Source organism: Punica granatum, chromosome 4 (genome assembly GCF_007655135.1).
Source record: "Punica granatum isolate Tunisia-2019 chromosome 4, ASM765513v2, whole genome shotgun sequence".
Taxonomy (NCBI): Eukaryota; Viridiplantae; Streptophyta; class Magnoliopsida; order Myrtales; family Lythraceae; genus Punica; species Punica granatum.
The window spans coordinates 30,622,719-30,648,110 of NC_045130.1; the positions used below are offsets into that span (position 1 = coordinate 30,622,719).

At 36.2% G+C, this 25,392-nt stretch overlaps 3 protein-coding genes across 4 annotated transcripts; 1 reads left to right on the forward strand and 2 right to left on the reverse strand.

Moving 5' to 3' along the window:
* Positions 1 to 487: 487 nt before the first annotated feature.
* Positions 488 to 2,946, reverse strand: LOC116206400 (50S ribosomal protein L21, mitochondrial). The gene is made up of 5 exons (XM_031539268.1): positions 2,495 to 2,946; positions 2,330 to 2,410; positions 1,497 to 1,598; positions 1,204 to 1,278; positions 488 to 1,125 (listed from the first exon to the last, which is right to left on the reverse strand). The coding sequence occupies exons 1-5, from the start codon at positions 2,897 to 2,899 to the stop codon at positions 1,006 to 1,008; spliced, it is 783 nt and encodes a 260-aa protein (XP_031395128.1). The 5' UTR covers positions 2,900 to 2,946; the 3' UTR covers positions 488 to 1,005.
* A 13,021-nt stretch (positions 2,947 to 15,967) lies between these two features.
* Positions 15,968 to 21,655, forward strand: LOC116206161 (actin-related protein 4-like). Of its 2 annotated transcripts, XM_031538951.1 has the most exons (20): positions 15,972 to 16,214; positions 16,341 to 16,432; positions 17,070 to 17,240; positions 17,485 to 17,558; positions 17,905 to 17,985; positions 18,329 to 18,389; positions 18,517 to 18,566; positions 18,702 to 18,756; positions 18,860 to 18,937; positions 19,027 to 19,080; positions 19,280 to 19,333; positions 19,423 to 19,483; positions 19,642 to 19,693; positions 19,843 to 19,909; positions 20,051 to 20,113; positions 20,201 to 20,263; positions 20,681 to 20,743; positions 20,855 to 20,919; positions 21,019 to 21,087; positions 21,235 to 21,655. In XM_031538951.1, the coding sequence occupies exons 1-20, from the start codon at positions 16,202 to 16,204 to the stop codon at positions 21,278 to 21,280; spliced, it is 1,332 nt and encodes a 443-aa protein (XP_031394811.1). In that variant the 5' UTR covers positions 15,972 to 16,201; the 3' UTR covers positions 21,281 to 21,655. The 2 variants fall into 2 exon arrangements, with proteins under 2 accessions (XP_031394812.1, XP_031394811.1); XM_031538952.1 differs by lacking the exons at positions 19,027 to 19,080; positions 19,280 to 19,333; positions 19,423 to 19,483; ... (6 more) ...; positions 21,019 to 21,087; positions 21,235 to 21,655 and having other exon boundaries at positions 15,968 to 16,214; positions 18,686 to 18,756; positions 18,860 to 18,927.
* A 2,857-nt stretch (positions 21,656 to 24,512) lies between these two features.
* Positions 24,513 to 24,977, reverse strand: LOC116204313. Its single transcript, XM_031536403.1, has one exon. It carries the CDS (start codon positions 24,975 to 24,977, stop codon positions 24,513 to 24,515), a length of 465 nt encoding a protein of 154 aa, XP_031392263.1.
* Positions 24,978 to 25,392: the final 415 nt, after the last annotated feature.

The window sequence follows — 25,392 nt, forward strand, 5'->3', positions numbered from 1 at the left end:
GTGACCCGACCACTCTAGACGATACATAACGGTGGTGATGGTCGGTCCCGGAGTAGACTGATCTCATCTGCATGCATATAGAATGGATTGGATGTTCACACCTCTATTCATGGAAGTCCAGTATAGAATAAGTAACGCGGTAATTACTCGGTGCAACTGTAAATAACACTTTCAAGTGACGGCATTTAAGACAAAAATTAAATCATTGCCCTTGAATGGCATAAAGATGTATCCATCATACTTGCCTGAAAATGTGCAAGGACTGCCTCAAGAAGGCTTATTTTCATCACGCCATTTAATGAATCACAACTAATTTGTATAGAGAAGCGAATACGCTCTCAATTAAGCCGATGGGACTGATGAACAGAAATTCACGTTGAAAGAACTTTATCTTAGTCGAGGCCCAATTGAATTTTCCATATACCGGGGTTCACACCAAAAAAAAGAAACGAATACGCTCTCAATTAAGCCGATAGGACTGATGAACTGAAATCAAGAAAACCATTTCCGTTCGAAGTCACATACATTAGTTGGTTGGAAGAGAAACAGTTGCCATAGACCGAACAATCCCAAAGATACTCACTCGAAAAGGAAGAATTCCTCTTAACTTATTGTACATAGACTTTCTATTCTGAAGCTACGCAGGTCTTAATCACCTACTTAAACTTTCTCCTTACATATGAAGGGCAACCTGGTATCTGATCACCACAAGGTTGAAGGAAAAGTAGACGAGGAAATAAACAGATACGGCTTCATCAGACTCAGAGATGTTTCTATTCGAAATTTGCTCAAAATTGCAAATACTAGATAGAAGAGAAAGAATTTCAGACCGATACCGGGCCCTTGACAGTTCACACCACCATCCTACAACACATGCTTGACGGTGCACACTGATATCGTACCCTCATAGTACTGGCAACGGAGGCTCATCATTTGGTGTCAGATCATACCAGACTACGGGATGGAGATTGTTATTGCCTCATTATGTCCAACAGGAGGCGATCCTCAAGCAGCGACTGCAACCTTCTCGGGCTTCTTGACAGCTGCCTTCACAGGCTTCACAGGTTCAGTGGTTTGAGGTTTCTCGATTCCTTGAATGTCAGTTATCCTTAACTTGGTCAGTTCCTGAAAGTTCAGAACAATCAGTTAGGAGGGAAAAATACAAATGGCAGTAGACTTTCAGCATCCAGACTGATGGCGTACCTGCCGGTGTCCCTTAGTTCTTCGGTAGTTCTTCCTTCTCTTTTTCTTAAATATAATTACTTTTGCATCTAATGCCTAAAAAGACAGAAATATAGAAGAGAATTAGTCCTCATCTGCTCCTTCTATCATGATATAGGCTAGAAAGATAACCACACTACTGAGACAAGGAGCTAATGCATTGCTCTTTCCTTCAATTTCTAATGTCAAACAATAACGACATAACAAATTCTTACAATATAATTTTGTAGCTCAAAAGCAACAAGAAGACAATCTGCACTATACGTGAAACTTACATGCTCCTCAACAACTGCATGGACAGTTGCAGTTGGAACTGTGGGCCTGCCGACTATTGTCTGAGTCGTCGAGCCAAGTAATAGAACTTTGTTCAAGATCAGCTGCAGCAGTCAAACATGGGAACATAAATACTACCACTAGGTGGAAAAAACTTCCAGATGGTGCAGGTAGTAGCTATGAGGCAAAATCTGGCAATTGGAGGTAAACTTTAGAACCATGGTTGTTTATGATTAGGAATACGTGCAAAACAGTCGACACCACGGACACACGTTACTGACAAACAGATAACTTCACAAAATTTTTCTCAGAAAATGATACAAACTTTCCAAAGCTACTTTTCTCTGAGACTTAAATTAAAACATAGCATGGAGACATTGTAAAGAGATCATTACTCGCAAATATACTGAATATGTTTACTTGAAACAGCAACTCCGGTATAGGGAATCGGGAACGACAAGCAAAAAGGCACCAGTGCTCCAGAAAATTTCAAGCTTAAGAGCTGGTAGTTAACTGATAATTCTTAGTAGGCAGCAAGACACCATAGTGAAATTTGTACTCGTAATAAGAGTCTAAACTATTCCAAAAATCAAGGCAGGAAAATGGAAACATACACAATCGAAAATCTTTCAAGGCATATTTAATCAGACTCGCCAACCGACCAGTAGTTTCACAGAAATTCGGATGCATTTCCACATGAATCTAATTATCGAGGCTTCTTATTACATTCAAAGATAATCCATTTCTACATCATCAACAAAACTCGACAATTTTACGCAATGGAGGCTTCTAATCTATCTAGTCGGGTGCAATCCTGTGAGAGAGAGCGACCTACCTTGTCATTGACATTGCAGAACTTGAGGCTCTCCGTGAAGATGCTGTCGCCATTGCTCACCTTGAACTGGTGCGAACCAATCTACACATTAAAACACCTCAAATCAATTCGTAAAAGTTTACATTTCTCAAATGGAAGCGCAGGATCACCAATCGATCACCAAACCTGAACAACAGCAAATACAGGCTCGTACGGCTTGAACAACTGATCCGACTCCTGCAGCGGTCCAACGACTTTGTATCCGATGGCAGCAGCCTCTGCTTCCTTCTCCTCCGGAGAGTACACTCTCATCACGTTCGACGGGCAATCGTCCTCGCTCTCGCTCCCTTCCTCCCCTTCGCCATCGGAATCGCTGTCCCTGCTACCGGAGCTGAATAGGCGCGCATGGCAAAAGCGAGCGCACGGAGAGGGCTCAGGGTAAGAGATTGGTGTTTCGGGAGACGGCATTGTGGTTCTCAAAATAGAGGGACCATAGAGACGGAGAGGTTCGAGCCTCTGGGGCGGTGGAGCGGAGGAGAGGAGGGCCGCCGTGCGGCGCGTGAGCGCGTGGAGGCAACGCCGGCTCCCCATTGATGAGATTCAGTGGTTCTCTCTGATTTCGTTAGGGGAATAGGGTTTTGGAGGGTTTAATCGACTGCGTTTGCAATTGCGAGGCGTAATTTTCTGAATTGCTATTTTGCCCCTCAATTTTCATTTGTTTGTTCTCACCACCTGTACTAAAGACCAGAAAACATATTAGCCCCCATTACCCTCATTTTTAGGAGGAATATTATTTAGTTACCTTCGATTTGATTCTATTGAGTAATAAATAACTTTTTACACCGTATCTAATAAAATTGACCGATTGTAGTTTTACCAAAATTTGTCATGGTATTAGAGTGCAGATGCGATAACGCGACAAACGTGTTTACTTCCCACTTAATTAAATTTGTGTGATGGCCTTCAAAACTGATCCAATTATACCGCATCTAATTAGGTTAATTGATTTTCAAAAATGATGATACTCCTTCTTCGAGTCATTTTTCTCGTGAGCTATTTCTCAAAATACAAAATAAATCAATGTTTAGTAATTTTACCTTATCTACTAAACTATTTTGGTGCTACCAAGGTTTGATTTCGAACTTGGCTAACTGAAATAAGATCAAAACTGACCTAGGAATGGATGCTTACTCTGGGTCATGTTAATCTAGCTGTAGATCTTTAAGTTGACGGCGAGGGCATTCAAGATTTTGAGAAATTAAAATAAAATGGATACTAGAACCATGGACATCCCTTATATTATATAATAAAAAATGGACGCGTTTAATAACTTTAAATGAATTAAGTTTGTTTGGTAAGTAAAAGAAAAAAAGGATTTTTATCCCCCTCATGGTTTCACTTTTTTTTTCAAATCTATCATGTGCTTTTAAAATTATAAAAAATATTCAATGGTTTATATTTTTTTTCAAATTTATCCCGACATTATATTTTCCGTTAATGAAACGTAAGTAAGCTCCAAATCTATCCCATGATTTTAATTTTTTCTCAAATCTATCCCATAGTTTTAATTTTTTTCTCAAATGTATTCCGGATAAAGGGGTCACGGTGGCAAGACCGTTAAATGTTGATGGAAAATATAACGTTATGATAGATTTGGAAAAAATATAAACCATGAGATATTTTTAATAATTTTAAAAGTATATGATAGATTTGAAAAAAAAAAGTGAAATAATGGGATATATGACGTAATTTTCCCAAAAAAAAGATAATAATTTGACTTATTAAGTGAAAAAAATTTATTAATGATTAAATTAACTAGAGACCTAATTGCTTGTTGTGGGAGGGGGGCATATGGTTCGTCCAAAAATCACCGTGGAATCCAAAACATAATCAATTTTTTCGATATTCTGTATATTTGTTGAGAAAGAATCTAATCTATAATTGATTTCTTCAGCTAAGGCAAATCATCTCCATAGAAATTTGGAATCATCATTAGAATTTAGACGAAGTCAAGCTCACAATGGATTAGTGAAAATTTTGACTTGTTCTCCAACTTGGGGAATAGAGAGGCTATGCATGCCCTAATGTTCGAAGAAGGGCATGTGTCGCAATTCTCTCCGTGAGTCCCAGCTAGACAAAGTAGAGGATGCGCATGATTGTTTTACTTTTCCAAGCCCAATTGTAGTTCGTGACCAGGGGCGTTAGCAAATCTTTTCGGTATGAATTCTGGTATCCGGAAGTTTAATTGGGCATCGACTAATCAAGTCAAGTCGGGTCGACCTATTAAGAGGTAAAGTTCTTCTAGTGTGAATTTTCTTCATTCATAAGGATTTCAAACCAAAGACCTTGTTTTAAAAATATATATATTAAACCGCTTGAACTAATCCGGGGTTTAGCAACTTTAACCAATGAGGCATCCGCGAACCAGGAGCTATAAATGGTGAATTTGAAAATTCGTTTTATACTATATATATTATTATTATTTCTATTTGCTTTATTAGTATTTTAATAGAAATTTACCCATGCATGATGTTTATTTAAGGTATATTTACTATATATATGTTATTTGCATTCTTAAAAGACTTAGAGTAAGCATTTATTTTTATTTTTATATTTTTATTTATTCGTGTCGTATGTATTGATTAATTATATTTGGTTATGAAAGAAATGTTTTTTTGATAACTCATCTAAAATTTCAATTAAGAAAATATTATAGAGTACAACAAAAAGATCAAGGATCTCATAGGTTAAACATAACAACAAAAGTTAACATGAAGCAATTACAATGAAAAGATCTGTGTTGCATCCAAGCAACAAAATTCAAAACTCTATTGGCCCTAGATTTAGGTAACCAATCCGCGAAGGTGTTCGATTCCCTTGGATAATGTTGGTATCGAACTTGAGCAAGGTGAAAGGAGAACAAGTGAATGTCTATGAAGAAACTCTTATATCTCCACAGGAAGCCTGATGACTTATTAATCCAAGAAACCACATTTTTAGAGTGAGATTCGATTACGAGAGAAGAGACGAAGAGTGCGGGATTCAATGAAGAAACTTGAAGAATTTTCCTTATTGCCATAAGCTCTGCTTGATTTGAATCAATTATGCCCAAAGAGGAAGAGAACATGCACATAATACAACCCTCGGACTTTCTAAGAACACCTCCGATACTAGACGGACCGGGTTTCCCAAGAGAAGATCCATCGGTGTTCCATTTGATCCAACTTGTAGGAGGAGCAGACCAAGAGATATGAGGGCGCATGTATTTGCTATTCGACCATCTACAAGATACCTTTTAATGAACGAGCAATATCTGAAGTTGAATATGTAAAGTCATCCTGGATGGCCTTAACCCAAGTTAGTAGACGAAGGAAAATAATCTCCAAAGACCGTGAAATCAGCTTCCTTTGCTTTAAAAATAACATCATTCCTCACAAGCCAGAGGGACAAAACGATAATATAGGACAACATAGACCATACCTTCCTCTAAAACTTTCCCACATCAATTAAGACCATTAGAGAAAGAAAGATGGTAGATCTTCAGCTTAACACCAAGAAGAACCCCACCACGATATAAAATGGCACCAAACTTTCCAAGAAAAGGTGCAATGAAGAAGCAAATGGTTTGTTGTTTGTGATTCAGAAGTGCAGAAAGGGCAACTAGTATGGTTCAAGGTAATTTTGTGTTGATCTTCTTGTGGAAAGCTAGCCAAGTAAAGAATTCTACCTTTAGAGGAGCTAATCCAGACCATGCAATAGAATACGAGGGGGCCCAGTCCACCTGCTGAGATGGAGTTGATAAAAGTCTACAAAGAGACTTCACAGTGAATTCACCATCAATAGTGGGTTTCCAAATGATCTTGTCAAAGCATCCTTTGTATAATTTGCAGGAGTCAAGCAGAGAAATTAGACCATCCAGTAATTCTAACTCTCATTCAAATAAATCTTATCACCATCAGAAACACCAATGCTAACCCGAGTAATCTCACAAAGCCTTTTCATGAATAAGAGCATCTTTATCAATAGAAATTGAGAAAAGTCTTTGAAAATTAGATTTAAGAGGCTCATTCATGATCCATGGATCAGACCAAAATAGCGTACTTTGACCATTTTCAACTGTTATTGAAATATTGGAAGACAAGATTTGATGAACGAAAGGATCCATGGAGCATGTTCTAATGATAGAAGACTAAGGACTTCTAGAGGAGAATATACATTGTAAGAAAAGCCAAGAAGAGGGAGATAAGTGGTGGATGTTGCAAATAACCTTTTTTCCATAGTAAATCACCCTCTGATCCAAATCTCCAAAACCATTTAGCTAACATTATTGTATTCTTGTTAAGCACAAAATCAACATCCGCACCCCCACTTTCTTTGAGCAAAGAATCAAGTTCCCATTTTGCTAAACACATCTTTTTTGAATCAGCCTCAACCCCCAAAGAAAAGATCTGAAAATCTTCTAAAAATTAGAAGCAACATACTTTGGAACAATAAAGATAGAAAAGTAGTACAAAAGGAGGACTGCAGAGAACGGATTTTAACAAGGTAAGATGTGCATCCAAAGAGAGAGTTTTACCTTTCCATGAGGTGAGCTAGACCTCACTTTATCTAAAATCGACTTCCACATAGGAATGTTATTGAGCAAATCGCATGTATCATCTAGTTAAATTAGAGGGGAAAAAGGCCCATGGTTCAAAGGGTTGTTATACCCATTTCAAATGAAACAAAATTATAAAAATAAGGGTAAAATGCAATAACCTCCCTTGATAATTGGAGAAATGATATTTAACATCATTTGTTGAGAAAATGTGCACTTAATCCTATTTACACCACCAAGGCCTAGTATAATTTATAGAAGCCGGTGTGTCCCTCATGCCCAAGCCAAAGGGCACACAACTAGTAATTGTTTTTGACTGTGCACTAGAGGGGATTTGAATTTAGGACTTTGGTGTTACTAAACCACATGAGAGTAAGCTTGATAACCATTACACCACTACCTTGTACTTTGCAACACTTCTACGCTCATCATTTTGTTTATTTTACGCTCTGCTAACTGTCATGCTTCGTTTCAGTAAACCTTGCATGACTTATCATGTACATGCCATAATCCAAGTGGAATACATTATCACAAGTATTAATGTATCATGGATTCATGGTAATACATTACCATTTTAAAGGAAATTATAATATATAACTTAATAGCACGTGCAACGCACGTGGCCTTTTGACTAGTTATCTATATCTATATCTATCTATAATCTATAATCTATAACTATAATAATAATTAATAATTACTAACATATATAAAAGTGTGAAACTCACAAAAGTATTTCTCAATTTTATAAAATTTCAATTCTGCCCTTCAATGTACATGGACATTTTTTAAAATGTTTATTTTTCCTTTCAATGTATATGGACATATATTTTGTTTTTTGTTACATATGAATTACTATAATTGAAATGCCTTTTCAAGTGGGAACTCCTTACTCCTTTTTTTTTTCACACGTATGACTCCTGATTGTGCCTTTTTGATATAAATTTTGTCTACATGTATATAACTAACATATATATTAGTGTGAAACTCCTTGAAATGTCTCTCAATTTTTACTTTCTAAAAATATCAAGTAATTGTTAAAAAACATGCATTCATATCCTTTTATGTGTCTCCTTTTTTTTGGTTAAATTATTATGTGTCCTTTCAATTATAACAGATAATCACATGTACCTTTTCATATAAATTTATACCCTATACATCGCGTATTTTCATGTAGTTATATTTTATAATCTTCTATAACCCTTAGAAAAGAGTGAAGCTCATCTAAATGTTTTTCGATTTTTCGTATTCCTAAAGTACCCTTGTTAGATACAAGAGATTGCTGCTACGTGACCCTTCAAAAAAGACTCATATACCAAAAAATAACTCTATATCAAAAGTCTATACTAATCAAAATGTTTCCACACGCGCTTACGATTAACAACCATGCTTTTGCACTTGTAACTACCATTTATGCCTTTTCAATAAACCTAAATTGCTAATTTCTAATATATGTTTCTCCCAATACACCCTTTCGCCTCTGATTACATGCGAAGCGACCTATTTGGCTCTTGAGAAAATTAAAGTGGCAAAGAGACATACACAAATGTGAATTAATATTAAGACTTCTCACACCCCTCCACCCACACAAATGTGTGACGTTTGGCGAAATATGTAGAGAGTGGAGGGATAATTAAAAAAAGCACACGGCATAAGATCATACAGAGGTAGTGTAAGGAAGAAGAGAAAAGGAAGGCTAGAGAATTGAGTAATGCGCTCAAAGGGAAGTTTCTACTTTGTAGGGAAGAATAGGGGAAGAGATGGCTGTTGGTGATATTATTTAGATGGTTTGCGAGGAAGGAGGAAAAGCAAGTGGCGGCCAGTATTTCTAAATCGTGCTGGACTGAATGAAGATTGTTTGCGATCTTGAGACAATATATAATTTCGAAATTTGTTTCCTTGCACACTTCATTGTAAGCTTTACAGCATTGTGACATTGACTTTCTGCTCCAGGTTTTTTTTTTTGTGGGCCTAACTACTTGGATAAGTAAATCCAAACACATTTCGGTTTTGCAGTAAGTGGCGTACTGTAGAGGAAATACTAACCATGATATCAAACCAAATTGAAATTAGAAGACCGTGCAGATCAATTCCCCTGGAATGGTTGAACGCAAATCGGTATTATTCCCTCATAATCTTGTTTTCGAGATTGATGAGAAACCTCATGTTGTTCATAGAAAGAATGGTAATGATGGCGTTGAGGCACCCCAGTCATGAGGGAGAGAGATTGAAGAGAGAAGGGATCCGTCGGGGAGAGAGAGTTTGAGCAACATAGTGGCTTGATGCCAACCACCATTGCTAACAGGTGGAATCCAAGACTATTTGGCGGAATTTGACAATACTGATTAAGGAGTTTGGAGGGATTTGTTTGAATTGTTTTTGTTATCTTGGATTTGTTTTGGGATCGAATTGTTAAATTATTATTATTTTAATAAATAGATGTACAAAAATGTATCAAACCTCCCAATTTGAAGGGTTTAGAGATGTTTCAAACCCCTCGAAAACCCTTATAAAATTTTCTCAAACAAGATTATGGGAGGGATTTACAACACCTCTAAACCTCTCCCTCTCCGAAATCTTCCAAATCCCTCAATCCAAATAGAGTGTTAGTTTAAACCCTTTTTGTTTTCCGGTGATATTACTTTTAGCCCATTTGAAGTGGACCGAACACATTGCAGAGTCTCATGACAGCCGAAACAATGCGCCCTGGACTCCCATGACAACCGTAACATCGTTCCTCCTAGTACAATTATCTGTTCTATTCACTGCATTTTGACCACCAAAACATTTGCCCATATCTTCTTTTTCGACCTGCCATTTTTTGGAAATTTGGCTCGATAATGGGCCATATGGAGGAGAGTTAGTACTTTTTATTTTATTGTTTTTAAGTAATTGAGGGTTATAGGGTTACAATCTGTCACCACGACAATGATACTTTGTATTGAAAAGTGTGGTACTTCTATTCAAACACGTATTTCTTGGATCCTAAAAGATAAAACAAACGCTAGATTTTCAAAGTACTATGCGTTTGGATATAAGTTTTTAATATAAAGTACCACATTGTCATGGTAACAATTAGTCATCATAATAAATCCCACTAAATGAAGGTATTAATATTATTTTCCTTATCTTGAACAACATACTATTATAACCAATAGTGGTTCGACGTTTGTTTTTTTATAAATAAAGTCTCGGATTTGAGTATCGTGAATGGAGAAAATCCACAACTAGAAGAGGTTTACCTCTTAATGGGTTAATTTGGTCAAACCTGAATTAATTAGGGCTCCATTGGATTTTTGGATATCGGGTCATGCACAATATATATATATATATATATAAATAATTTGAGTTTATGTGTTTTTCTTTTAATTTATTTATGTTGTTGCGTTGATATAGTGATTTGTAATTGGGAGAATGTCAAATTTGGTCCTCAACCTTTAGCTCTTTTCTATCTTAGTCCTAAACCTTTTCTTTGGCTGGATTTCGTTCTCAATCTTTTTTGCGCAATATGAGTTCAGTCCTTTCGTCCAAAATTCCGTCCATTTTCCTAAGATGTATATTCGTCAAATGAGAGTACGCCACGTGCGCGATAGATCGCCGTTATTCTTAACCGGTTATTATGGAGTAAATACGATTCTTTTTTTAATCAGATTCGTTAATTGGACTAAGATATTTCCAGTTCTTTTAGGATTCCAGTCATCGCTTTTCTTTCATCGTCTCATGCATCGACAGATGGCTAGAATTCTAAAAGAACAGAAAATATCTTTGTCCGGTTTATGGGTCTGATTAAAAAAAGAATCGGATTTGTTCTATAACAACCGGTTTAGAGTAGCAATGATCTGTTGCGCACTCTCATTTGACAAATATACATGTCACGGAAAATGGACGGAATTTTGGATGGAAGGACTAAACTCATACTGCGCGGAAAAAATTGATGACAAAATCCAGCCAAAGAAAAGGTTTAGGACTAACATAAAAAAATAGCTAAATGTTAAGGACCAAATTTGACCTTTTCCCTTTGTAATTTCATGATTTATTGAATGAGCAAAAACCAGCTAATAGTAACAGTAAACTACTATTATTATTATTTATCAAATAATTTGAAAAATAATATATATCTTTTTATACCCTATGTATCACATATTACACATGCAAATCCATAGACATGCATTACTTTCTGAATGAAATTGGTAAACATATTTCCACCCCTTTTTTGGCTAATCGACCCCCTTTTGTTCATCTTACTAAAATGCCCCCAATACTTATTAATTACAATAGGCAGATAAAGGCCCCTGAAATCACTCTCTAAATTTTCATCTCTCCAATACTTAATTAAATGCATACAACTTACTTTCCATTTGAACAATTTTCCTCTATTTACTCTAAATATCCACTGCTTCAAAATTATTTTATAGATATTTTTTTACTTTTGTACACTATATAAGCAAAAAATATAATTTTAGAGATATTTTTAAATTTTGTACACTAAATAGGCAAAAAATATAATATTACCCATATAACCCGAAATCCCATATATTCAGTATTCCATTGTCCATTTAATTTTCATTAAAAATAAAAAGGTAAAAAAGAAGCAACTATTCATATTCAAATAAAATGATTTTCATAACAAATATAAAAACACAACATCAATTAATAAAAATATGTATTTAAACTTATTGGTTTTTTTATATTGATTGAGATTCTTTTATTTTCATTGATGTTTATTTTTTTAGGAAAAATTATATAAGTAATGAGTTTGTGCTTTTCCAAATAATAGATTTATATAGTTATACTCATATTGTTATGCTTTTCAATTTTCGTTTTGTTAGATCATAATCTTTTTAACTTTTGAGATATCAATTTAAATAATATTTATGAATTTACGATTACATGACGAAAAATATAACATTGAATACATCGCTGTTAGTTATCTTCCTTGGAGCAAGAACACCGTGTCATAAGGGCAACACATGTACTAGATATTACTTTTTCTACTTTTAAGTAAATATTTAATTTTGTAGATATAAATATTTTACCGTGTTATTAATATATCTAACCAAGTAATAGTATACTAGAGAAAATATATTTTGTATTTAGAGATAACAATTTTTTTCTAAATTCATTATAGAAGAATATGGAATCTTTTAAATAATATGATGGGCAAGTCAGAGTAAATGAGAAAAGAGTTGTAGATGGGTAAGTTTAATGCATTATATAGTAATTTGAGGAGTCTATCCATATTTAATTAGAGAAATTAATGTGCTATGAGGACATTTTGGTACAATGGATAACAATTGGAGTAGATTAGCCAAAATGGGGTGGAAATAGCCCCAATTATATATATATGTTTATATTCTTAGCAGAAGTGAATATGGAGATGGAAAAGAAAAGAACGAAGGAAAAAAAATAATTCTCTAAAAGTAAATGTATCCTCGAACTTTATTACGAGTTTTTATATTTAGTATTAAAGTTGAGTTGAGTTGAATTTTTGTTTTAATTGATTTGTAATGATTGTGTTCTTGAATTATAAAAAAAAAATTTTAAGCCAAACAGTACTTTCTCTCCATAATTTTTTGGTCTGCATAAATCTCTCTATCTACTCATAGCCTCTCTCTATTTTTCTCTCCTCTCCTCCCACCTATTCTTTTATAATACTTTCGCATTATTCTCACGTATTCACCCTGTGACTTTTTCATAGTTGGTTGATACAAGTCCACCCAGTAAGTACCCCATTTGAAATCATAAGGTTCGACTTAGTGTTCTGTCAAATGCTATACATTTTTACTATTACATGTGTACTTTTGAGAGGGCGTTTCATTGTTATACTTTTCTTTTTTTATTTGAATTTGTACATTTTTTGGTAACCTCGCATCAAATTGAATACTTCTGCTTGATTATTTCATTTTTCTTTTTCTTCATATGCGCATGTAGGCATCTTGTCATGCTAATGGAAAATTGTAAGAGATATTCAAATCATAAATTGACCATGAATAAGATTAGTGGTACAATGCTATCTCATGGTGGCAAATTCACAACCTTCTAGAGTATTCAAATTTTTATTGATTTTTAAAAATATCACAAACGTAGAAATTTTAAGCTTTGTTTTGTTTTAGAGTTTATTTTAAATTATATTCCACTTATCTTCAATTCAACAATATAATTATTTCTTTTTCGTTTTTCTTCAATTTTTTAACCATTCAATTCAATTTTTAATACTAAATTCTCTTAATTTTTTTTTTCACAATTCAACAACACAATCATTACTTTATCTCAACTATTTATTACTTTTTCACACGTTTTCTCATAATTCAACAATACAATCATTACAACCCAATTAAATACATATATATATATATAAAGTAGGTATAAGTGTTTTGTGATTTTACCACGTGAATTCCGTTATATATAATCGTTACTTGCAAAACTTTCTCGTATATAAGAGTTCTGACAATTAAGTTGCTTTAAATAGATGCTCTTATATTATCCTCGAAGTTGTAAGCTACAACACCACCGAGGTGGTAGCCCAGTTGGTAAAGGACTTCGTCTTCCAAAGGGGAGGTTAAGGGGTTGAAACTCGACTTAAACACGAAGGCACTTGCGTTAGTAGACCATTGTCCTCTATCGTATGGGAGCTGTTCTGGTCCACTGTGCACTTTGGTGGGGCCATGGTGACTTAGGTGGGCCATGTCTCACCGTGCCCTTTACCCAATCGAGCGAATGAAACATTTCATGGTGGCTGTGGAGCCCCTCTGATCTCCAGAGAGGGTTGCTACACTAGTCTCCCCCTCCCGACTTTTTTATTCATCAAAAAAAAAAGAAGAAGTCGTAAGCTACAACGAGTGGAATCTGATATTGCTCATTACTCAAGTTTTTTTCCTCATCAATTGAGAAGAAAACAAAGTTCGAGAACATGGTACATGACATGATCTTTGCTTTCCAATTGTCTTTGTTGGGGAAGGACACCTTAACAACATTTTCTTTTTGAATTTTATCTTAGGCTGAGAATTATTAACATTATTCAAAAGATCTGAAATTCTTTCGCTACGAGGAACCGCATCTGCACCTTTTTCAGTTTCCCTAATTATACTTTATCGCAAAGCGTTCACTTTAACAATTATGAGAAATTCTGCTTTTATAAAAAAAAGAAGTTATTACATCATATATGTTATAGTTTTACCGAATTCTCAAATCTATTATATGTTTTAAAAATTACTCAAAATATCTTATGGTTTACATTTGATTCCAAATTTATACCTCCGTCAATTTATTCGTTAATAAAATGTAAGTAGACTTTAAAACTATCCCATGATTTTAATTTTTTTCAAATCTATCTCATGATTTTAATTTTTTCTCAAATCTATCCTATGATTTTAATTTTTTCTCAAATCGATTCCGGATAAAGGACCACAGTGGCAATAATGGATCCACTTATGTTCCATGTCGGTAACATCGTTAAATGTTGACGGAAGATATAAAGACGCAATAAATTTGGAACCAAATGTAAATCATTGGATATTTTGAATAATTTTTAAAGTATATGATATATTTGAGAATTCGGTGAAGCCACGTGATATGGTAATAAAAAAGATTGACATCCATGTTTTATAAGAAATTATGAGTAAAATGGTGAATGACTTCTCGGATATGTATATTAAAAGTAAAGAAAAATTACACAAAAAAACCTAACTTTGGTGAAACATCTGGTTTTTGTCTTAAATTTTATTTTGTAACAAAAAAATCACATGTTTTAATAATCGTCTCGGATTTGGCCTTCGTTACTATTCCGTTAAGATTTCTATCTATTTGCCTACACGGACTTTATGGGACCCACCAAATTTACACATCATTTGATCATCTTCTCTTTTCTTTACAAAAATAACCTAAATTTTTATAAAAGTCAACACTGTTTAGTTTCGCAATCGGATTTTAATGCTTCGTTTGGTTTCGCAGTTAACATCACAAAAATTTTAACTTTAACTTTAACTCAACACACTACACAACAAAAATACACATTTCCTAAGTCAAAAATTTTAACTTTAACTTTAACTCAACATACTGCACAATCAGAATCAAAGTTACTTTAACTCTGAAATCAAATGCACCATAAGATTTTAACTCTGACTTTAACTCTACTCATTACGCAACAATTTTTTTTTTCAAAGTAAAAAAGGTGGGCCTCATACATAAACCCATATACAACTCTATTATACTCAATTCAATTTTTAATATTAAATTCTATTAACTATTCATTACTTTTTCACACTTTTTTTCATAATTCAACAACACAATTATTACAACCCAATTAAAATCAAAATTCAATTCAATTCAACTCTAAAACCAAACACATCTACTAGTTTTGTTCTAGATTTTGATTTGAAATTTAAAAAAATACATGTTAGCACTCCATTTTGGTCCACCAGCTCCAGGAAAGAACATCAACAACATTCCTGACTACAACTAAAAAACTATTACAGAAGAAGACCCAGTAAACCCCGGGTTACTATTCATAGCCGGGTTACTTTCTACTGGTGGATGACAGAAATGACAATTTTGTCCCTCCTCGTTGTGATCATGCTAGGTTGTCGATTTTGAATTTTCCTCTTGCTACGATCCCCCATGCATCGCTCCCGGGGCCATTCGGTTGACATGGCTGACCCGACTGTGAATAGTAACTCGGGATTTGCTCAGTCTTCTTCTGTAATAATTTCCGGGTTATAGTTAGGAATGCTGTTGATGTTCTCTCTTGGAGTCGGTGGATCAAAATGAAGTGCTGACATGTATTTTTTTAAATTACAAATCAAAATCTAGAACAAAATTGAGACTTTTAAGAAAATTTAGATGATTTTTGTAAAGAAAATATAAGATGATCAAATGATGTGTAAATTTGGTGTGTCCCATAAAGTTCACGTAGGTAAATAGACAGAAATATTAACGGATGTCAAATTTAAGACGATTGTCAAAATATATGATTTTTTTTTATTACAAAGTAAGATTTATGATAAAAAAAAGAGGCGTTTTGCAAAAGTTATGTTTTTCTTTTATGTAATTTGCCTAAAAGAAAAGGGGGAGTTTCCTCATCGGACCGTTGGACTCCACCAGTGCCCGGCAGCGGCCGATAAACCGAAGCTCCGAAACTGTGACCGAGTTTTCAAAGACATAACCCAAAACCAAAACCTCCGTTTGTTTGAGGTCACAGCGCTCGGCTTCGACTCAGCTCTCCTTCTTTCCCCGAAGGCGCTAAAACCCTAACCGGGTCTTCTTCCCTCGTGCACCAGTCTCTAAACCCTAAGCCTGCAACCATGTACGGAGGAGGTGAGCAGCACACTGGACTCTGCACTCGGTCAACTCGAAGCTCGCGACAGGCACTTCTGTTTTGCTTCCATGGGTTTCTTGCTCGAAAGCCACTTAATTTGGGACTCTTTTTGTATACCTGTGCAGACGAAGTATCGGCTATAGTTGTCGACTTGGGCTCTCACACCTGCAAAGCTGGTTACGCCGGTGAAGATGCTCCCAAGGCTGTTTTCCCCTCTGTGAGTTCTTTGTAATTGTATCTTCTTTTTTTTTCCCTTTTAAATTCTTTAGGAGAATTTGAGTTTATGTAGTTAGGATCACTGCCTCTTAGCTAGAAAAACTCTGTCCAGTTGCAAGAAAGCGCAGCATTGTGAATAGATTAGCTTAGATATCACTTTTTGTGAATGTTATCTTGGCATTCGTCGCGAAAGGAACTGGGGATGGTGTTGAAACCAATACGAATGCGATCATTTTCACAGAGGCCTAAGTGTTATATAGAAGAACACGCAGAAACTGCATAATGCAACAAGCTTGCTCCTTATTTGTGATGAGGTCGAATGAAGTGTCTTCCTTTCTGGATAAGTAGTCATACGGGATCATATAACTTTTGGTTTTGCGACTACAAGGTTCTCTAAAGGTGAGAATTGTGGAGGAATTTATTTTACAGACCAGTCATAAGGCTATTCTGTGTCACTCTATGCATTTTTGAGCAAGTGCAAACTGTCAAACGTCTTGTTCAGCTTTTGATACATGGGGTGCACACTCGCCTGATGATGTTGTTGCTTATCATAAGAAGTGATTTATTACTCTCCTCTACGCTGGATAGAGTCATAGTTGGGATTACTTTGTTGATGAGCAACGTTTTTGTCTTTTGAGGTTGTTGGATCCATCGATCAAATGGAGGTTGACGAGCCTGCAACTACAGATGCTAACTCTGGTTCAGCTGGGGATGCAAAGGGCATGAAAACCCCTGAAAGTGAAAAGAAAGGAAAGCGCAAGTTGTATGTAGGATCTCAATCCCTTGGTTTCCGTCGGGATCACATGGAGGTTAGCATCGTCTATATTCTCTGCAACACCTAAAATTAGATATCAACATTGGGTGCAATTTGAGATACTTTCTCTATAGGATGAAATTTCATTTATGGAGGAATTTCAGATAATACATCTTATTTCAGAGATTACATCTTAGGTATGCCAATTGGCTCCCATGAAAAGGATAGGCACAAAGCCCCTTAACTATTTCACCCGTTTTCGTGCAACTGATTTTACTGGTCACCCATTTCTTCATCAGGTCATATCTCCCTTTAAGGATGGAATAGTTGCTGATTGGGATATTGTCGATAGTATATGGGATCATGCTTTCAGGTAATTGGAATTCTTAGATGCGTATATCATGACTTTTGAGACAGATGAAATATTGGCAACTGAATAATTCAGTTCAAGTACCAAATGTCATTTTTGCCTTGTGGTGAAAACTAGCAATGCCTTCCTGTACTTTCTTATCATAACTTGAGGAATTCTCATCATAACTTGGGTTCTTCCCTGATTTATGCCTTGTCTGGTGTGGTAAGATGAAAGAGTGCCTTTCTATAACATTGTATCTTGTTTGTTGTCCCATCTAAATTATTTTTCATTTCATTCATACCAAGAGGGCCATTGGTCTATGATAATGTATATTGCTCCCACTATAACAAGTTTCCTTATTTTTTAGGGAATGCCTATTAATTGATCCTAAAGAACATCCAATGCTCCTTGCGGAACCATCTTCTAACACTCAGCAGCAAAGGGAGAGGTGATTTCACATTGTCTATGCATACTTAGTACAACCACTATATTTTGGCCTCGGCATTTTATAATTTGAAAAAACATCACGTTTTATGAAGATCAAGCAATTAAATTCTGTTGTTCTTTGGGGACATCTTGGAAAATGGAAGGTCTTTTGACTAATTGATAAGTCTATTGAGATTTGAAAAAGATGAGGTTTGTTATTTATCCTATTCGTGGCTTCAAAATTTTTCTGTTAGTATAGGCTGATTGCCTCCATGATTTGTGACGCTTAATTGCTCAAATATATGTTTTGTAGATTAGAGAATACTTTTTATAATGGTTGAGTATGACGTTTTAGGATCTGACAGGGCAGTGGAGCTTATGTTCGAAAAGTACAAGATTCCTGCATTATTTTTGGCCAAGAATGCGGTATGCCATCTTGCTCCATGCTGTTTGAGAAAAATCTATACTGGACAATTTTCTTATGAGTTTTATTTTAGATCAATCATCATGTGATTGTCCGAGGCATCTCATTGAAGGTTTCTTCTTTGGCCAGGTCCTCACTTCATTTGCATCTGGACGTGCTACATCACTGGTTGTCGACTGGTAAGGGTTATTACTTCCAAGTTATGGGTTTCTCTCCCCTTCCACATGGCCATGTTTAGTGATGTATCAATTTATCACTTCTTTTGCATTATCCCTTATCCTTGCTTTACGATGTTCAGTTCCCTGTTTATACAGTGGTGGAGGATCGACTACAGTTGCCCCAGTACATGATGGTTATGTTCTTCAAAAGGTATCCCGATTTTTTTGTGTAAGCCAACCAAAAATATGAATTGCCAAATCATTCATACTTGGAATCCTTTTTCTTATCTCTTTTTCTATCTTTGCTACTCTAGGCTGTTGCTTCTTCTCCGATTGGAGGAGAATTTCTAACCGATTGCTTGATGAAGAGCTTGGAAAGCAAGGGCATCAAGGTATAATTGTCACGGTTCTCCTCCATTGCTATATAGCTCTTCAGCGATCTCCACAGCATGTGAAAAGTTCTGTACATTTGATGCTGCAGATAAAACCCAGATACTCTTTCAAGAGAAAGGAGATACGTCCAGGAGTGTTTCAGGTTGATTTTATGTTAATGAGACGGTCATATTGTTGGCATCATTTTGTGCTTCGACAGTTTCTCTTACAACATTCAGTTTGTTTAGGTTTATGGTTTTTTACTCTGCTTTTATCTTGATTCCTTGGGTAATAATCGGTCTTGGGATCTCTTCTGGTTCCATCTGAGATTGTTTATCTCTTTGCTTCCTTTGGTTTTGTAGACAGTAGATCTCGATTTGCCAAATACAACAGAGAGCTACAAACTGTATTCGCAGGTCTTATTCTATTCACTGTTTCTTTTTCAAATGTTTCCTTTCTCTTCTTTGATATATCTCTTGTTCAAATGCTGTCTCGTTTGTGACAGAGGCTGATTGCTAGTGATATCAAAGAATCTGTTTGTCGAGCACCTGATACTCCTTATGATGGTATTGCTCTCTCGATGTCTCATGCAAACACATCCATCATTTGTTCTACCTAACTATGCTTATATATATATATATATATATATGTATATTTTTTAAGGTATTTAATTTAACTCATAACGTTGTGGCTTATAATTATTCTAATCTGTTTCTCTAAACAGAAACTGCATATGCCAACATTCCTATGACTTCGTATGAGTTACCTGATGGCCAGTGAGTTCTCTTTAGACTCTGTACAGGAACTTCACCATGCATTGAGAATTTCATCAGGAATTTTGGGACTGCATTTGCTTTGATTTCTTGTGGATAGTCATAGAAGTGACATTGCAAAAGTTTTGATCTGCATTTTGTTTTGAATGCAGAACAATTGAAATCGGGGCTGATAGATTTAAGATACCTGACATTCTGTTCAATCCATCCTTGGCTCAGGTAGTGCCACTAGGCAGCACGTTTGCTTGATTCAGATTTTCTGTACTTTGTTTCCCAACTTCTTGAACATGATTATCGATGCTATATTGATTATGTCTCTTAGTTTGCCAATTCAAATTGAGCTCCTTTTTCTTATGTCAGATAATACCTGGTATGGAGAATTTTTCAGAGGTTGGTCCCTCAGCTCGTGGGTTATCACAGATGGTGAATCTCCTTTCTTTGTTGATTTTCATTTGAGACTCGCTTTAAGCTTAAGTGAAGCACTTTCCCTAATCTTCTTTATGCATGCAGATTATTGAGAGCATCAATAAGTGTGATGTGGACATCAGGAGAGAACTTTTTAGTAGCATACTGGTATGATTCCTAAAGACCAAATAATTGTCTTCTTTCCTTTCGTTGCCTTACCATCCTCTTTTTGTAGATGTTACTCTTTCTATTGCTTTGTACTTGAATTCATTCCAGTGCGGAAATTACAAGTTGATATTTATGAAGAGTTCGTTTATAATGTGTCATATTCCCAGCTTGATATGTTTGAGTAAACTTTTTCAATTTACTTGCTGGGAATTCTTGTCTATTCATATATTGTTTCCAGTGTTGAAAATTCCGAGTATAGTTTCCTAATAGGGAATAGTCAAGGCATTTTCCCAAACTTCCATCCCTAAACTCAAGCTAGTTGGAATACGCAAAGTAAATTGATCCTCTGATTGCATGCATCTCTTGTTTCATGACGTAATGTATTGAGTCTGATGTTCTTTCATCATCGGTTCAAAGCTTGCTGGTGGCACCGCATCAATGCAACAGTTGAAGGAACGTCTTGAGAAGGACTTGCTGGAGGTAATGTTACTCTAAACCAAGTAGAATTATTATAATTTTTTCCACTTCTATCGTGACTGAAAAATTTAAGTCTAGAAATCTTATGAAAATACTATGAACTTTCATGTCTAGGAATCTCCTCAAGCTGCTAGAGTCAAAGTGCTGGCCAGTGGAAACACAACAGAACGAAGATACAGGTAGTCTGGATAGAACACACTCCGGAGATTTTTATGCAATAAGGTTCCCGAAAATTTTAAGTTTCATATAACATTCTGGATCCCTTTTTCGTATGCTAGTGTTTGGATTGGAGGAAGTATATTGGCATCTCTCGGTTCATTCCAGCAGATGTGGTTCTCAAAGTCTGAGTAAGTTTGATACTTGCACTTATGCAGTTCTCGCATTCTCTAGTTGCCTTCATTTGCAGTGAAATTTTCACGAACCTGTGATTGCTACATCTTTTAATGGTATTGGGCTTCCTTTTTTCCAATTCTTTTTGTGTAATGTACATGCAGGTATGAGGAGCATGGGGCTTCATACATACAGAGAAAATGCCCCTAAGATGAGAGTGCCTGAGGGGAGTGGCTTGTTAATTATGTAGATCGATCATCCCGTAGAGTTAGTAAATTGCCACCTGATTTTCTCTGGCTGGTCAAAGTGCGGCTCTTGTGCTATCTTTTTCAGATTGTACCGACTTAAATCCTGTATGTTCTTCACTGACACGGTTGATGGTAAGTGTTAACTATGTTGATGGTAAGTGTTAACTATGGGCTGGTTAGAGAAGGATTTGGACAGGCAAAAGAAAGCGATGATTTACAACTCTGTTGACTTGATGCAGTAGGTGCATTGATTTAGTAGTATGAAACTTCTGCAGCTATCGAATGTTTTCCCATCCTCGGATTGCATTTAGATGGAGACATGGTCTTTCATGTTTCATGCCATTTATCTCATCCATAAATCGTCATATAAGAGGGAAACCTTTTCATCCTTTACAATCATTACTTTGAGGAGACAATGGAGATTATATCGTTCAAAATTTTCGTTGTCTCGGGGTCATCTTCCTGCAAACCTTACTTGAAATCATAGCCAAACTGTTGTGTGATCGACCAAGGTTATGATTGGTCGACCCCGAATTGGGAGCTTCGGTCGCTGCCACTGACGTTGTTGGAAGGTCCGACCATCCCTGGGGAGCCGGATGAATCTATCGCCAACTCCAGTGATGGCTATGGGAAGGTGGGTGCGGGTTTGGCAGAACGATATGCAAATTTGATTTTCTTCAAAATTATATATAACCATATGAGCTGATTCAAAATGGTTTCCATTAACCTACCGATTTTGTAACTATCGTATCGGATATCGCAAGATCCGGCATGCTTTCTCCTTGAAGCAAATGGACCCCACTCCCAGTATATATCGAATATACAGAAGGAGATCTACGAATATGATATATAACAATAAACAACACGTATCGAAAAGTAGAATAATGCAATATGTGGCGAGGGGGCATATGATAACAAACATTTTGTGGTGCTTTGAACCTGATGATATAATATATTATTCAGTCAAGGCAACTTTTTTTTTTTCCTAATTATGATCTGATTGAAAATTGATTTTCCGATTTTGTAACTATCAAGATATCGTAAGATCCGGCACTCTGCCTTCTCGAAGCAGATGGACCCTGCACCGAGTATATATATTGAATATACAGAATGAGATCTATGAATATGATATAACAATAAAGAACACATATTACCAGATTGAATAATGTGATATTTGGTGAGAGGGCGTAATAACAAACATTTTTGTGGTGCTTTGAACCTGATGAAATGATATATTATTCACTGAAGGGTGAAGGCAACTTGCCTCTTTTTTTAATCTGGGGTCAGAAAATTATTATAAATTAATTAGTAAGAGAGAATGCCAAAATGAGAGCATAATGGGTAGCACACGTTCCCACCTAATAATTAACATTTTTCAGGTTTGATTTTCACCTGTGTCTCTTTATTTAAATTTAAATTTTCTTGTATTGAACCAACGAGTATCCTTTTTAATATAATAATAATGATGATGATGATGAAAAATGTCACGGGAGCACGTAGAGACGTCCAAGGACATATTCATCAAATTGAAAATCATAATCCAAAATGTTCTGAAGAAAATATTAATTCATTGGTTTATTTCTTCAGTATTTTTATAATTCCGTTACACGATCTATAACACATTTGAATATTCCGGTCGTACATATGAACATCTCGACAGTACATGACGGAAAATAGAATGATATATCATCATGATTTAATTTGCTCACGATGATGGATTTGATCTAAAATGATATTATTTTTGTAGTATCATTTTGGTGTTCACGTGTATCATCGAAATATCCAGACTGATTGATGAATGATACATGCCGTATATAATAACTGTGGTTTGTAGCAAATAGATTAAATAAAGCACATATATCATATCAACTTAAGAGATCTTGGAGATATTGTTTTTGCTCTACACTGATGCACGTTTTCCCTTTCGACAGGCACAGCTTGTTTTGCATAATTTGATTTTCTTAATCAAGACCCCTTCATAGAACAAAAGGCATTTCCCATATTGCTCGAAAAACAATTCAATTTTGTTGTACTTATTCGTGTAAAATTATAATATATTTTCGATGTTTCAATTTCAGAACTTATATTGCACAATATTAACTTAGATTTTAGAATTTAACAATTTAATTATTAAAGTTTCATTGGATCTGTATGCAATTAAACTCATCTTAACCCAAAAGTTTAAGTTGTTAGTCGGTAATATCCTTCCCTCTTACGAACTCATATTTCTTTTTAAATATATTTTCGACTTGTGATTGTAAGATCGTGAATACCAATATGGGCCACAATATATTCTTTAGGCTTTCAAGTACAACAGAAGAATGCAAAAGGATAAAAGCAATTATATCTGAGTCAAATTTCAAGGGATTTAACCTAGTGGTTAATGTGCACCCAAATTTGTTTCGAGATCCGGATTCGAATCCCCTTGGGGCCACCGGAGCGCCTTTGACGTAATTACCCGCTCCGTGTGTCGCCGGGAATTCACGGAACCCCGGGGATTAGTCGGGCGAATCCCGAACACCCAGGTTAGCAAAATATATATATATATATATATGAGTCAAGTCCCATCATTCTATTTTTCAGGACTAATTTCTTCCGCCAAATTCGTTTATTATTATTCGGATAATTCAACTACGTATTGAATCATATAATATAACCGGAGCTTCTAAGATCACTAAAGAGACCACCACGTCCTCGAATGGCCATTGGATTAACTAAAAGCAATGGCACTAAATTGGAGGGCTCGGGATTGCTTGAAGTTAAGAGAGTAGAGTGCCAATAGATAATAAAATGTGTAAAATTAAAGCGGAGAAAATTGCTCATTAATTTACATAACAATTACAAAAAAAGACGAAAAGATCTACAAAATCACAGGATGAACTTCTTTTTTAGTTTCAACTCACTCCCATTTACTCACACCCTACTACATAGATTTACTTTGCAAAGACACCCTCATCCGTCGATTATATTTATTCAAAAAAGAAAAAAAGAAAACTCAAAATTCAAGGGAAAAAAAGAAAACAAAAAAAGAAAAAACTGAGGTTTTATGTCTGACAGATAATATTGTCGGAAAAAGGGCCGAAAAAAAAGGCTGACTGCTCAGACACAAATAATATCTACAGATACTATTTTACACAGTACAGGACATGACGTCACGACCCACCCAAACCTGACGCATGCTCACACGGGACGGGTCAGTCGTACTTCTCCCTCCAGGTGCAGACCACGAACATCACCCAGGACAGGGCCAGCAGGATGTCCCCGACCGTGAGCCTCACGCAGTCCCAGGCGAGGTCCTCGACCCGGCGCTCCACCGATATCCGCCACGTCGCGACGAAGACGTGCAGCACCGTGCACCCCTTCGCGAAGAAGGCCTGGAACTCCCTGTCCTGTATGCCGGACACCATCAGGAGGAGCAGCCCGATCGCGAGGAGCAGCAGCCCCGCGAAGGAGTCCGACGTCTGGATCAGCAGCTGGTCCCGCGGGGTCGACCCGACTAGCTTCGCCGCCGTGTCGATGCCGTGGGAGAGGGAGTAGATCCCGTTGGCGTGGAACATCATCAGCCCGCCGCTGAAGATAGCGATCAGGGAGTGGAGGATACAGATCACCGCGAACCCGCTCGCCCCGCCGTTCGATTGGGGCGGCCCCGGGATCGTCATGTAGATGTGTTGCATTTTAGCATAGCCGCACTGGTAGAAGAAGTGCTAGGATATGGAGAATGAGAGAGAGAGAGGAAAGATCTTATTGGGGTGAGAATTTGACTTCGATGTCCAACTTCGGGAAATCCTCAACTTTAAAGGATAGGATATTATAGATTGGACCAAACAAGGTAGATAATCCTTGGGATAGGGGATATTTTGATTTGGCCCCCTCCTTTTTTTTTCATCTCAATTTCAGCCCTCATAATTCTCTCCGTCGACCGTTCGTAGTTCTGACAAACTGCTGGGTCATGTCATATTAGGCCAATCGAAGCAAGAATTCTTGTTAAATGGATACTTTTGAGGGACTATCATGAAATCCACATGATCTACTATGGTAATCCATTACGCAGATTCGGAGCTATTCCAGCCATGA

What these genes read in the sequence shown, in the direction of transcription:
- LOC116204313 (XM_031536403.1), bottom strand. Translation starts at nt 24,977, where the DNA reads ATGACGATCCCGGGGCCGCCCCAATCGAACGGCGGGGCGAGCGGGTTC.
- LOC116206400 (XM_031539268.1), bottom strand. Translation starts at nt 2,899, where the DNA reads ATGGGGAGCCGGCGTTGCCTCCACGCGCTCACGCGCCGCACGGCGGCC. An exon ending in CTGTATTTGCTGTTGTTCAG is followed by an intron (nt 2,411 to 2,494) that starts GTTTGGTGATCG and finishes TTTAATGTGTAG; the next exon opens with ATTGGTTCGCACCAGTTCAA. An exon ending in ATGCAGTTGTTGAGGAGCAT is followed by an intron (nt 1,279 to 1,496) that starts GTAAGTTTCACG and finishes CTGTCTTTTTAG; the next exon opens with GCATTAGATGCAAAAGTAAT.
- LOC116206161 (XM_031538951.1), top strand. An exon ending in TGGAAAGCAAGGGCATCAAG is followed by an intron (nt 18,938 to 19,026) that starts GTATAATTGTCA and finishes TTGATGCTGCAG; the next exon opens with ATAAAACCCAGATACTCTTT. An exon ending in TATGAGTTACCTGATGGCCA is followed by an intron (nt 19,694 to 19,842) that starts GTGAGTTCTCTT and finishes TTTTGAATGCAG; the next exon opens with AACAATTGAAATCGGGGCTG.